The sequence below is a fragment of the Eulemur rufifrons genome, chromosome 27, assembly GCF_041146395.1.
Source record: "Eulemur rufifrons isolate Redbay chromosome 27, OSU_ERuf_1, whole genome shotgun sequence".
In the NCBI taxonomy this organism is placed as follows: domain Eukaryota; kingdom Metazoa; phylum Chordata; class Mammalia; order Primates; family Lemuridae; genus Eulemur; species Eulemur rufifrons.
Genome location: NC_091009.1, coordinates 29,295,643 through 29,307,290, shown reverse-complemented (window position 1 = coordinate 29,307,290; position 11,648 = coordinate 29,295,643). Strand labels below are relative to the sequence as shown.

Here is an 11,648-nt window from a genome sequence, read left to right as displayed (position 1 = left end):
CCACGGGGCAGAGCTGCGGCCCCGAGGGTGGCAGGGAGGAAGGGTCTGGCTCTGGTTCCATTCTAAGGAGGAACTGTCCGGTGGCCCACCCTGCCCAGCCACAGGGTGAAGACTGCCCGGGAGGTGGCGAACTCCTTACCCTGGGACAGTCCCGCTGAGGCCGGGCGCTCAGAGGGCCAAGCTGACCCGGGACCCCTCCAGCTCTGGCGTTTCAAGCGGCCTGATCTGCTCCCCTCCCCTCTGAGCTGGGCCTGCCGGTGTCCGGGCTGGGGCTGGAGAGCAGAGGCTGTGGGGACCCTTATCAGGTCATCTCCCGAGCCCCGTCAGCGCTGCCCGGGATGCCACGCGTGGCCCCGGCTGCGTCACCTCGGGTCCGGGGTGGTGGAGCGGGTGGGACAGCGGGTTCTGTGGCCCCTGCCCTTTCCCAGTGGGGCAGAGCCGGGACGTGAGAACCAGCCAGCGGAAGCATAAATCCAGCCAGCGGTCGGCTCTCATCTTGCCCGAGATCCCACGCTGGGTGTGTGGCCTGGGGGCTCCCAGGGGCTGGGGGGATCTCAGGAGACAGGTGGTGCTTAGGGTTTCTCTAAAAACAGCCCCCAGTCCCACTCTCCGTGACAATGACCCTGAGGAGGTTCAGGCGTTGAGCCTGGGGCTGGGGTGGCCAGGGGAGTCGGGGGTCGGGGGAAGAAGGCTGGTAGCACGAAGGGTCTGCTTTGTGCAGCTCTGAAACCTGCAGGGATGTGTTCCCGGCATCAGGAGTCTAGTGGAAAACTCTTGCCCTGCACAGGGGAAGGTGGAGAAGAGGTAGAAACTGGACTCAGGGAAGCCCAGCGCTGGGGAGCTCACTGTGCCTGGGCCAGCCCCGCTTCTGTCCCCAGAAAGCAGATGGGGGAGCAGGCGATGAGATCCAGGTGGCCACGTCTTTCTCCCGCCTGTCCCCCTTCCCGCTCCCTGATCTCTCCCCGTCCCTGGAGGGCCCCAGCTGTCTCTGGAGGAATTTTTCCATCAGATGGGGAACTGAGCTCGGCAGAGATGAGCAGCTGGGGCCTTGAGAGGGAAAGGAAGACTCAGACCGGAGTTTCGTAACTGCGCAGGGCTGCCTTGTGTGGGTGGCCCCTCCGAAGGATGATTACTCAAGAGCTCTGGGCGAGGGGCGGGCACTGGGGTGGGGAGAAATCAGCATCTTTAGCTGTTTGTTCTGGGGACCTTAAAGGAATGGGAATTCAGCCCCGGGGTTGGGGTGATCCTAACCCGAGGCGTATTTGATTGGTGACCCAGGAAAATTGAAGGCAGTTTGCATGGGTCTTGGGAGCCACAGGGGCCTGAGGGAGAAGAGGATTGGCATGGGGGCTGGTGGCTTGGCGGGACAGCCTGGTCCAAGGGTGTTTCTGAACTGCGATGTACCCAGTGTGGTGGGAACAGACACCATACCTTGAGGCATGAAAGCTAGAAACATAGAAAACTGTTTTTCTCCAGTGGCACCAGAAGTCTATTCTGTTATGAAAAAAGCTCCAGCTAGGAGGTCCCTTTTCCAGGGGTGGGCGTGGCAGCGCAGCAGCTCAGCGGGTTGGGGTAGGGGATGCGTGAAGAGTGGTGGTCCCGATGGGAGGGTGCTAGGGGTTTGTGTGCTGAGTGTCACCAGCGGAAGCATAGCTGGGGTGGGGGTGACTGTTAGGGAAAGGGGTTGTACTATTAAAGAAACATTATCCAATGCCACTTGTTAAAGCATGGTAAGGAAGACTTTATTCAGGACCATTGCAATAGATACAGGGACAGCAACAGGGTGTTGCCGTGGGGTGTCCAAGGAGCTGCTATCAGTGGGGAGTGACAGCCACAGAGACACATGGGACAGGTCGCTTGTCAACTCCCAGCCTTATTCCAGAAAGACCTCCACTCCCCAAACAGTTCCAATACAGAGGAGTCCCTTATTGGACCAAGCACAGACGTTTGCCCCACAGACGGCCCAGGCAAATGGGAAGCTAAGAAGAGAAATGGCAGCCACACCGCCTGGTTATGTCAATATTGCAAACATTGATGGGACTCTCGGAAAAGTTACACAAACGGCTGTGGCCTTGTTTGAGATGAGCCAGTTGGATTAAAAAGAAGAGGACAGCTCAGAAGAGAGTACAGAATCCGAGGATGACAATGACAGCATCCCTTGTAAAGTCAACAGAGACAACATTAACCTTCTCAATTCTGAAGGTAGAAAAGGCAACATTGAAATTTTGGACAGTCCAGCGAGTAAGAAAAAGAACTAGTGAAATAAATGATCTGAAAAGAAACAAACAAAAAGGTCAAAACTCAGGATTTGTATTGATCATAATTATTGCTCACTGTGCAACATGATTACATTTCCTTTCTTGAGTAATTGTTTTGCTTTTCATTAAATTCTTCATTGCCCCCTTCTGTTTTTTGTTTTTCTATAACCTTATAAATTCTGCCCAGATGCTCCACACCCCCCTCCCACCTGGTCCGACACCCAGGTCGTGGGCCAGTGGGATTTTCTCCTGGGAACTTGGCTCTGTTGCCTGGGGACAGCTCTGCTGCGTCCCTGTGTGCAGGCACCTGGGCTTTCTTCTCTCGCAGTTTACACCTTTGTTGAGGCTGAGCGTGTGCTCCCAAAGCTTGCACGAGAGGTAAAAATAATAGTTCCAGTCCTGGAATGTCTAAAAATGTCCCCATTTGACACTTACTCTTGATAGTTTCATTGTGAAAAGAATTCTAGGTTGAAATGTCTTTTCTTTCAGAAATTGGAAGTTGTTTTTCCAATATCTTCTGATTTGAATGAATCTGATGCAATTCTGACTCCTGATTCTTCCACGGTTTTATCCCTGGGGGGGCTGTCCCTGCCCTTTCCTTGTGCCCGGCCTGGGTCTCGTTCCATTCGTGAGCTGGGCACTCAGGGAGCTCCTGCAGTTTGGAAACTCGTGTTCTTCCATTCTGGCAAATCGCCCTGCATTAATTGTTTGGTCATTTCTTCCTTTCCATTTTCTCTTTTCTCTCTTCTTGGAACTCATATTAGTAGGATGTTACAACTTTTCTATGGTTTTCTGAGTTTCTTATATTTTAATCTCTTGATTCCTTTTTTTTCTATCTTCTAGGAGATTTCCTTAATTTTATGGTCCAATTCTTTTAATTCTTTTTAAAAATTTTGCTCTTACATTTTTAAATTCCAAAGGCCCTTTCTGATTCTCTGATTACTTCTTTTTTTATTGCATCCACTACTTGTCTTATGAATGCAAAATTTTCTGTTATACCTTTAAGGATATTACTTACAGACTAATTTTTAAAAAATAGTATCTCTGAGATTAAGAAGTTTTGGAGAGGCTGGGTGTGGTGGCTCACATCTGTAATCCCAGTACTCTGGGAGGCGGAGGCAGAAAGATTGCTTAAGGCCAGGAGTTCGAGGCCAGTCAGGGTAACATAGCAAGATCCATCTCTAAAAATATTTAAAAAATTACCTGGGCACAGTGGCACACACCTGTAGTCCTAACTATGTGGGAGGCTGAGGCAGGAGGATCACTTGAGCCCAGAAGTTTGAGGCTACAATGAGCTGTGATGACACCACTAGACTCCAGCCTGGGCAACAGAGCAAGACCCTGTCTCTAAAAAAAAAAGTTCTGGAGATCTGTCATGCAACATTGTGAATATACTCAACACTACTGAACTATACACTTAAAATGGTTAAGATTGGAAATTTTATAATTTTTTTTACACTACATACAAAATGTTATCTCTGCTTTCTGCAGAAAGTCTGTCTCATCCTCTAGACTTAAGGTTTTCTTCAGATTCCTGTGACTCCTTGACTGTCCATTCGTGGATGGGGGGAGGCAGGTGGGGGCCCTGGAAACCCAGTGGGCATGGGCAGGCCTCAGGGGCAGGGGCACCCCACCCTAGCTGGGTCTCAGAGCTGGCTTTTTCCTGGGGCACCTCCAGTGTCAGCATTCAAATGCCTTTTCTTTGAGACCGCCCATCTCTTGTCGGGGGAGCAGATACCTTGTTGCCTGCGTTCCAGGAGCAGAGAGAGGGAAGGGGCTCACCAGAGAGACTGTCACTCAGTCCCTTTCTTTTCAGCCACTCTCTTTGTCTCCATCCTCATTGTGCCTGCTGTCCCCAGGACTGGAGTGTCTCCACTGCAGTCTTCAAGAAAGGAAGCATCTGGCCTCTTCCCGGAGGGGTAGCAGGATCCTGCCTGTGTTGGCTGGGGGAGGGGACTCGGGAAGTCTAGCTCCTCCACTTGCAGATTTTCAGCCCCCTCCTCCCCTGGTTTGCAGTCCAGGCTTTGTCCCTTCCAGACACTTCCACGTACTGAGACGTGGTCCGCGCTGTGGCTCAGTCCTGTCCTCTCAGTAATCCCCTTTTCTGACTTTGAGGTTGGAGCCTCCTTTCTCTGCCAAGCCCTCCGTGTAATTTCCATCTTCAAAATCTTGTCACTGCTCATGTGCTGTGGTTTCCTCTCCCCTCTCTTTGTCCTTGAGGGTTTATGCCTTTCTTGCTCCTTTGCTGTCTTTTAAGGCGCTTGGGGAGGGAGCAGACAGAAATGTGTTAGAAGTGGTGCTTGTCAACATTGTGTGAAGGTGATATTAATATGTTGGAGGGACAGTTGTCAAGACTGTATCGGGCAGATCTTAGAGAAACTGTATGAAAGCAAAACCCGAGAACTGTTTGTCTGTTGTGTCCTGGCTCCCCCCAAAACCAAAAGCAAGCACTGCCCCCAGGCTACCCGTTCTGAGCCAAGCAAGGAACCCCATTGGGCTCTGATGTCTTTTACAATGGAAGATGGGAAATGGCAGGAGGCAGGGGAGGGGAGGAAGGGCACACCAGCTCTCCTAGGGCTTGGCGTTCTTCCCCTCCCTGTGACCAAGCCTGGACCCAAGGAAGCTGCTGGAAAGAGAATGCAGGCAGGGGCCAAAGCCAGATGGCTGGCCCTGTGGTGGGAGGTCCAGGGGAGGAGGCCTGCTTTGGGAATTGGTGACTCCTCCCTATTGTCACTAGGCATGTGGAGAGGGGCTGGAGAGGGGCTAGGGCAGAGTTACGTGGCTTGCCAGACTGCTTCCCAAGACAAATCGTCCAGGAAAAGCGTTGGGAAAAGGGCAGGGGATAGAGAAGGAGGGGAGGCTGCTGTGTGTAGGAAGATTATGGTGTTTGGAATCAGAATGTGGGAGCCTGAGTCTGCAACTTGACAGCTGTCTTGAGCATACCACTTAACCTCTTTGGGCCTCAGTTTCCTCTTCTGTACAATGGGGATAATACTACCTGTCTCGTGCAGTTGATGTGAGGATGAACTGAGGTAGCCCTGTGCTTGGCACACTGCAGGCACTCGAAAATCAATTGCTATTGTATATTAGGAGTGATACTAGAAGCAGAAATCTCCTTGCTTCCCTCCCACCCCTGCCCCTCAAATTCCATTCCATAGGGGTGTGAGACCAGCTCACTTCTACTGTAAAAGACTTACCCGAAGGGGTGGAGCCTGAGAAGAGACCCTCCTACTTTCCCCAACAAGGGACTCCCGGGCCCTCCTGATTTCTCGCCCCTGGAGCACTGTCCAGAGATCCCAGGAAGAAGTAGGTTCGAGTGCCCCGAGGCAGCTCTACCTGTTGTGCCTCACTCTCTGAACCCACCACAAAGTCTAGGGAGAGGGATGGGGATGCCGGGACCCCCGCAGCCTCCGATCTTCCCCTCCCCTCTCCCCCCATCTGGAGAGCAGGTTCACGGTTAGGCTGGGAGCCATATGAAACCAAAAGTCCCTTTTGTTCCACAGAGACCCCCATCCCTTCCCAAGATATGGGACCAAGAAGGGCAAATCCCAGAGCCTTGAAGCTATTAATAGCAGTGCGGGGGCAGGGAGCACGGGACAGGCAGGCACCTCCTCCAGGCTGTCTGCTCAAGCAGGGCTTCTAGATCAGCTGCAAGAGAGATTTGGGGGGCACCTGAGTTGCAGTGAGCACTGGCAAGGCCTGAAATGTGGTTGGAGGGGCCCACACCACACACAAGGTCATGCAAGCACATGCATGTGGACACGCATGTGGTTTCTCATGTTTACCCCTCTCGCATGTACCCTCACACACGCAGGCCTGCCTCCTACACGAGAGAACACGTCTCAGTCCCCTGAACCTTCCAGTACACACATACGCTGAACACACACACGCGCCCCTCCCCTCTGCCCACACTTAAGGCTCTGAGGAAGGGTAAATGGAGTCACAGGACATTTTGTAACAATTAGGCTGGCTAAGAGCCAGGGACTCACCAGCCTTTTCCTACCCACAGGCTTCATCAGAGAAAGGACTGATTCCAGGGCTCCCTTCACAGATTAGGTACTGAGTTTACGATTCCTCTCCTAGGGGTACAGAGACACACCCCAGGGTGTTTGGGAATAAAACACCTTTCCAAACAACAACATCACACGCTGTCATGACGTGCTATGACATGAGCTCACAGCGGTATTGATAATTTGAGAGCCCGGAGGGTGGTTTCAAGGGTAGAGAAGGGGGGGCAGGTTGTCAGGTTCCCATGGCAGCCTAGCTCATTGCCATAGCAACACAGCTCTGCCTCCGTCCTGTGGAGTCCTGGTTCTGTAATGGGTGGAACACCCTGACACCTCACAGTATGGGGGGAGGTCCCACTGTCCCTCTGGAAAAGAACATTTTCGCCCTAGACCAAGCAGGAGAGGGGTACCCCGAGGCTGTCGAATAGGGCTGGGTTTTCTGGTGGGCAGGAAGGCGGATTTCCTGAGGTTTCCCTACTGACAAACTCCATACCTTCCCACTGTGTCTCTTCTTTCAGCTGTTGGACCCCCAAGAATGTCCCCGTGGGGTGGACTGTCCTTTCTTGATGTGACTTGGATGGAAGGAACCCTGCCATCTCAGAGAGGCACGACAGTGCAGAGGGGAGACAGAACCCAGTGTCAGGAGAGCGTCAGCTTGCCACGTGCTTGGCTGTGGGCCTTCAGTGACTTATGTATCTTGCTGAACTTCAGGATTCTGCCTGTGAAGCCGGGGATGATGCACGTCCACCTCCCCAGGTGGTTACAAGGATGAAGAGAAGTGACACACATAAAGTGCCATCCTGGGCCTCCCTGGGGGAAGGTGGATGGCCTAGTCCACTGTCGATGCCCCTTGCACTTCAGTGCCTTGGGGCCAAGGCCCGGCAGAGGTCTGCCTGTGGGGCCGGTGGACAGGGCAGAGGTTGGCATCATCTTGCAGATCCAACTGTCCTCCACCTGGCTGACAACTTCCCCGGGAAAGGGGAAGGTACTTAATTGTCCGCCACCACCCGCCCCACCCAGTGTTACTGTGGGGGAGCCCATGCCCCTCGGCAAAATGTTACCCATCCTCAGAGAGGTGAGTTCAGGAATTCAGAGGATGGGTTCAGAAATTTTTATAGAAGTTTGCTATTGCTGAAACATCCAAGCAGCATCCAATTTGGGCTTCCCTTTAGTTGGTGTTTTCTTTTGTTTTTTGAGACAAGAGTCTCATTTTATTGCCCGGGCTAGAGTGCTGTGGCATCTAGTGCTGTGCCTAGCTCACAGCAACCTCAAACTCTGGGGCTCAAGTGATCCTCCTGCCTCAGCCTCCCCAGTAGCTGGGACTACAGGCACGTGTCACCGCTCCTGCTAATTTTTTTTTCCTATTTTTAGTCGCCTGGCTAATTTTTTCTATTTTTAGTGCAGACCGAGGTGGGGGGAGTGGGGGGCTGGGGGCGGGGGGAGGCTCTCACTCTTCCTCAGTCTGGTCTCGAACTCCCGACTTCCAGAGACCCTCCTGTCTCCGCCTCCCAGAGTGCTAGCATTGCAGGTGTGAGCCACTGCAACCGACCCTCTTCAGTTGTTTTTAAAGTTTTCAGCTCTTCAGCGATCCATTTTAATTGTATTTTTTTTTTAAGTATTGATCTGCAATAGATTGGGGAACCTGTTCCTTCATCACAACTAATTTAAGAAGCACTGACCTTGGTGACACCCGACGCATCTGAGACCTGGCTAGCTGTCCAACTGAGCAGAGGAGGGCACCATCCCCTCAGCGCTGCTTGCAAGAAGTAGACACAACCCACACGTCGGTGCGCTGGCAGCATTTCTTTATTGCCTCAGGCCAGACGCTCCAGAGCCCCCTCCGTGTGCCCCGTCCCCCCGCCGCAGTCTCGCGCGCTCCGACCCCTCGTCCCGGGTTGGAGGTTCATTGCTGCCACCTGCGCCCTCAGCCCGCCCGGCGCCCGGGCTGCGGCCCCCCGGGGCGGTCTGCCGCTTGCCGTAGCGCAGGCCGAAGGAGTTCCAGTTGTAGGCAGACAGGTCCTTCTCCCGCTGCACCAGCACCGCGCCCCGGGGCGCGGGGATCAGGCGGCTGCGGGGGGCGCACGGGCCGGGCCTCTGGGGCCCCGCGGAGCTCTCAGGGGGCGGGCACGGCGGGGCCCCGCGAGGGCTCAGCGCGGCGGCCGCGGGCCTCCTCTCCGCGCACCAGGGGGCCGGGAGGTCCTGGGGTCGCAGCTGCTGGCCTAGGACAGAGAGCACCGGGAGATGAGACGGGGGCCAGGAAAGGCGGCTTCGGAACACCCACCCGCATCCCCAAGCTACGCTTCCCTTTCTTCCCCTGACCTCTAGGAAGCTCAGCGCTCCGTGCAGAACCACCATGGTCTCAGCTTGCGTGGTTAGGCCGTTTGCGCTTCCCTCTAGCTTTGATTTCCAATGTTGGCCAGAATTATCTTAAGTAACTTTTATATTAAATTACTTCCTTCTAGGAAACATACAGGGTAGAGCTTGGGAATGAGGAAGACCATGGTGCTCGCTGGACGCTGGGCTCTGGCCCCCTGCTGCGCCCACAGCCCGCTACGTTGCTGACGGCATCAGGCTCCCGCTGGACTGGGAACTCCCTGGGGTGGGTGGGGCCACGCTCCTTCATCTGCGAATCTTTCTGAGTGCTCGAAACGGTGGTTTACGCACAGTGGGGCCTCAGTAAATGCTTACGAAATATATAAAAACTAATGAAAAACGTGTAGTAACAGAAATCAAAGAAGCCAAATTCATTCTACTCCCACCCACCTATGATCCAACCCTGGTCTCTGATAACAATACTTGTGACCCCCTAATAAGCTACAGAAAGACTCAATGAATAACAAGTTACTCAGCTGAGCATAGGACCTGGAAAAAAGAAAGAACGGAAATTATCTAGGTCGCCTTAACCGGCTCCCCTTCCCCACTCCAGGTATAATTTCTCTTCTTCATACTAGGGGTTAGCAAGACTAACTTGGAACATACAAGGCTCAGTAAGTTCACTCTACTTTGGGGAGTAAAATAGGGCAACCAGCTCTGAGTAGACAATGACCCTCGCCAGTTGTAGCAAGAGATTAGTGGCAATGAGGCCTGGTGTGTGAGTGGGTGAGCGTGGGTGTGTGTTGGGGACTGGAGCTGGGTTTGAGCCCTGCTCCTCAAGGCCCTGGCGCGCTTTGGAGAAGAGGAGTGTGGACAGAGTCCGGAGATAATGACAATCTGCCTAGGAGGCTCCTCCCACCTTGCCCAGGGGCTGGCTGGGATGGGAGGGAGTATGGCTTCCTTTCCAGTTGCACCCACTAAACTAGCAGAAGGATAGCTGCTCTGGCGACTGTTTGTGGCCTTACCTCAAACCTTTTGCCAGAAAGAGCCAACAGTTCAGTGTCCCTGGGCAGTGGTGGGGTTATCTCTGGAGCATCCTCCCTCACCCAGAAAAACGCCTGATCCCAGGAAAGAAGACACTCTCGGCAAAGGACACCTGGGGCTGGGCTCTCTGTGCTCTCGGCTGCCTTGCGGGGTGTACGATGGTATCAGACGTGCAGAGAGGATGCCCTGAGCTCCACAGCTAGAGGAGCTGAGCGGCAGAGAGGCTAAGCTAAGTTTGCCCAGAAAGCTGACACCACGAGGTGTTCAAACCCACAGCCCCTGATATGTGGACTCACACTGTTCTAGCTCGTGCCACCCAGCAGACATGCTCTTGGGGCGCTCTCACGCCTGCCGGGTTTCTGCAGTGTTTGAGTGACTCCAGGGGAGTCTTTCCACCTGTTTGGGCCTCAGATTCTCCAGCTCATCAGTTCCCCAGTGAACTCCTAAGGTTGACAGATCCTTTTGTTTAGATTTTTTTTTTTTTTTTTCAAATTCCCCATAAAGGATCTGAGGTCACTGATAAAAGAAAGTTGCGTGTTACTTTCCTTGCCAACACCTGCACAGAGAGGAATTTGGCACAGGGCAGAGAACACAGTGTGAGAAAACCAGGAAGCAGCCTGGTGGCTAACAAGCATTTAAATCGCTGCTTGCAGGGTGAATGGGAGCCCTCAACGAGTTGCATGTGTGCCAGTCTCAGGGGTCCACCAAATGCAGTGTTGAACTCACATCAGCACTCTAGCTGTAATCGGGGAAATATGGTAAAGCTCGTTTTGCAACAACTCGCTTGCTCCCTCCCACCCCTCTTCACAGACAGTGCGTACCTGTGGGTCTAGGATTCTCCGCAGGTGCCGCCTTTTCCAATGGATCCGCCAAGGAGGTGGCACAGAGGAAAAGCAGGAGCTTCCAAGAAACCAAGCAGTTCATCCTGGTGAGGAGACAGGTCCTAGAAGTGTCCTGAGGCCGAGACAGAGAGAGAGAACTAAGACTAGGTCAGGCACAGGGTCTGGGCTGAGTGCTGGGGCCAGAGCCCTGTGTGAAAGTGTGAGAGAGAGGAGGCAGCCCCCACCCCTGGAGGCCCCCAGTGGAGAGATGAATCTAAACAGATACATCAGGGAAATGGGATGGAGACCACTTGCACTGTGTAGCCAAAGCTGAATTCATGCTAGGTGAGGATCATTTGGGAGAGCTTCCTGGAGGAGGTGTGGCCAGTAAGGTTAGGAAGGAAAGATCCAATTTGGTGAAAGGGGCAGGAATGCTCGGGTTGGCGAATGGCCGGGATTTTGAATCTCAGGTTTGCTTGAGAGGAATGTTGGAGAAAGGCAGGGTTGCGATGCAGCGTGTGGGAGTGACTGGGGACAGGGGACGTAGGGCAAGGACTTCAGGTGCTACATGGAGGACTGAGGTGCCAACATTGTCTCTGGAGCCTGGGAGCAGGCACTGTTCCCTCCGTGCTGGGTTCTGCACACATCCGCGACTTTCTGTGTCCCACACTCCCCAGGAGAACGTGCCTTCTTCAATCTGGCCCTGTCCCTTCCTGCTGTAATAGAAACTTAATTCTTTTCCTATTCTACGAAAAAAGGCAGAAAGAGGCAATTATCTTGCTCTCTCTCATAGCCCCTCACAGCCTTAAGGACCGTCATTAAATTGCCTTATTGCCTATAATTCAGGGAAGAGAAAAATCTTTCCCTGATTTATCAGGTCAATTGTCTTCACAGTCCATTCTCTGTGGCTCCGAGGGGCCATGGATTGAATTGGCCTCATCATGTCGGCTGTTTTGAGGGGGGCTGCGTGCCCTGACCCTCACACAGCCCCTTTCCCTTCCCCCATGCTCCCTGCCCCCACCCCCTACCTATTCCGGCTCCCAAGTGCAATTTCTCTTTGAAAAAGTCATCACTTAGAGATAGCCCAGCAAACACGATTAACACATTGACTGCCATGTGAGTTGTGTTTAACTCAGGCTAGTTTTGACCCCGGGGGCTCATGAAGCAAAACCCTGCAATTGTTTCATGCAAATCTTACTTGTTGA

General features: G+C 53.3%; 1 protein-coding gene across 1 annotated transcript; it reads right to left on the bottom strand.

The window, feature by feature from the left end:
- Positions 1-8,071: 8,071 nt before the first annotated feature.
- On the bottom strand, positions 8,072-11,319 carry KISS1 (KiSS-1 metastasis suppressor). Its single transcript, XM_069459503.1, has 3 exons — positions 11,033-11,319; positions 10,444-10,576; positions 8,072-8,484 (listed from the first exon to the last, which is right to left on the bottom strand). The coding sequence occupies exons 2-3, from the start codon at positions 10,544-10,546 to the stop codon at positions 8,072-8,074; spliced, it is 516 nt and encodes a 171-aa protein (XP_069315604.1). The 5' UTR covers positions 10,547-10,576; positions 11,033-11,319.
- Between the last annotated feature and the right edge of the window lie 329 nt (positions 11,320-11,648).

Excerpts from the sequence above, each read along its gene's own strand:
- KISS1 (XM_069459503.1), bottom strand. The coding sequence starts at position 10,546 with ATGAACTGCTTGGTTTCTTGGAAGCTCCTGCTTTTCCTCTGTGCCACC. Across the intron at positions 8,485-10,443 it reads GGAGAATCCTAGACCCACAG|GCCAGCAGCTGCGACCCCAG; the intron begins GTACGCACTGTC and ends TCTCTGTCCTAG.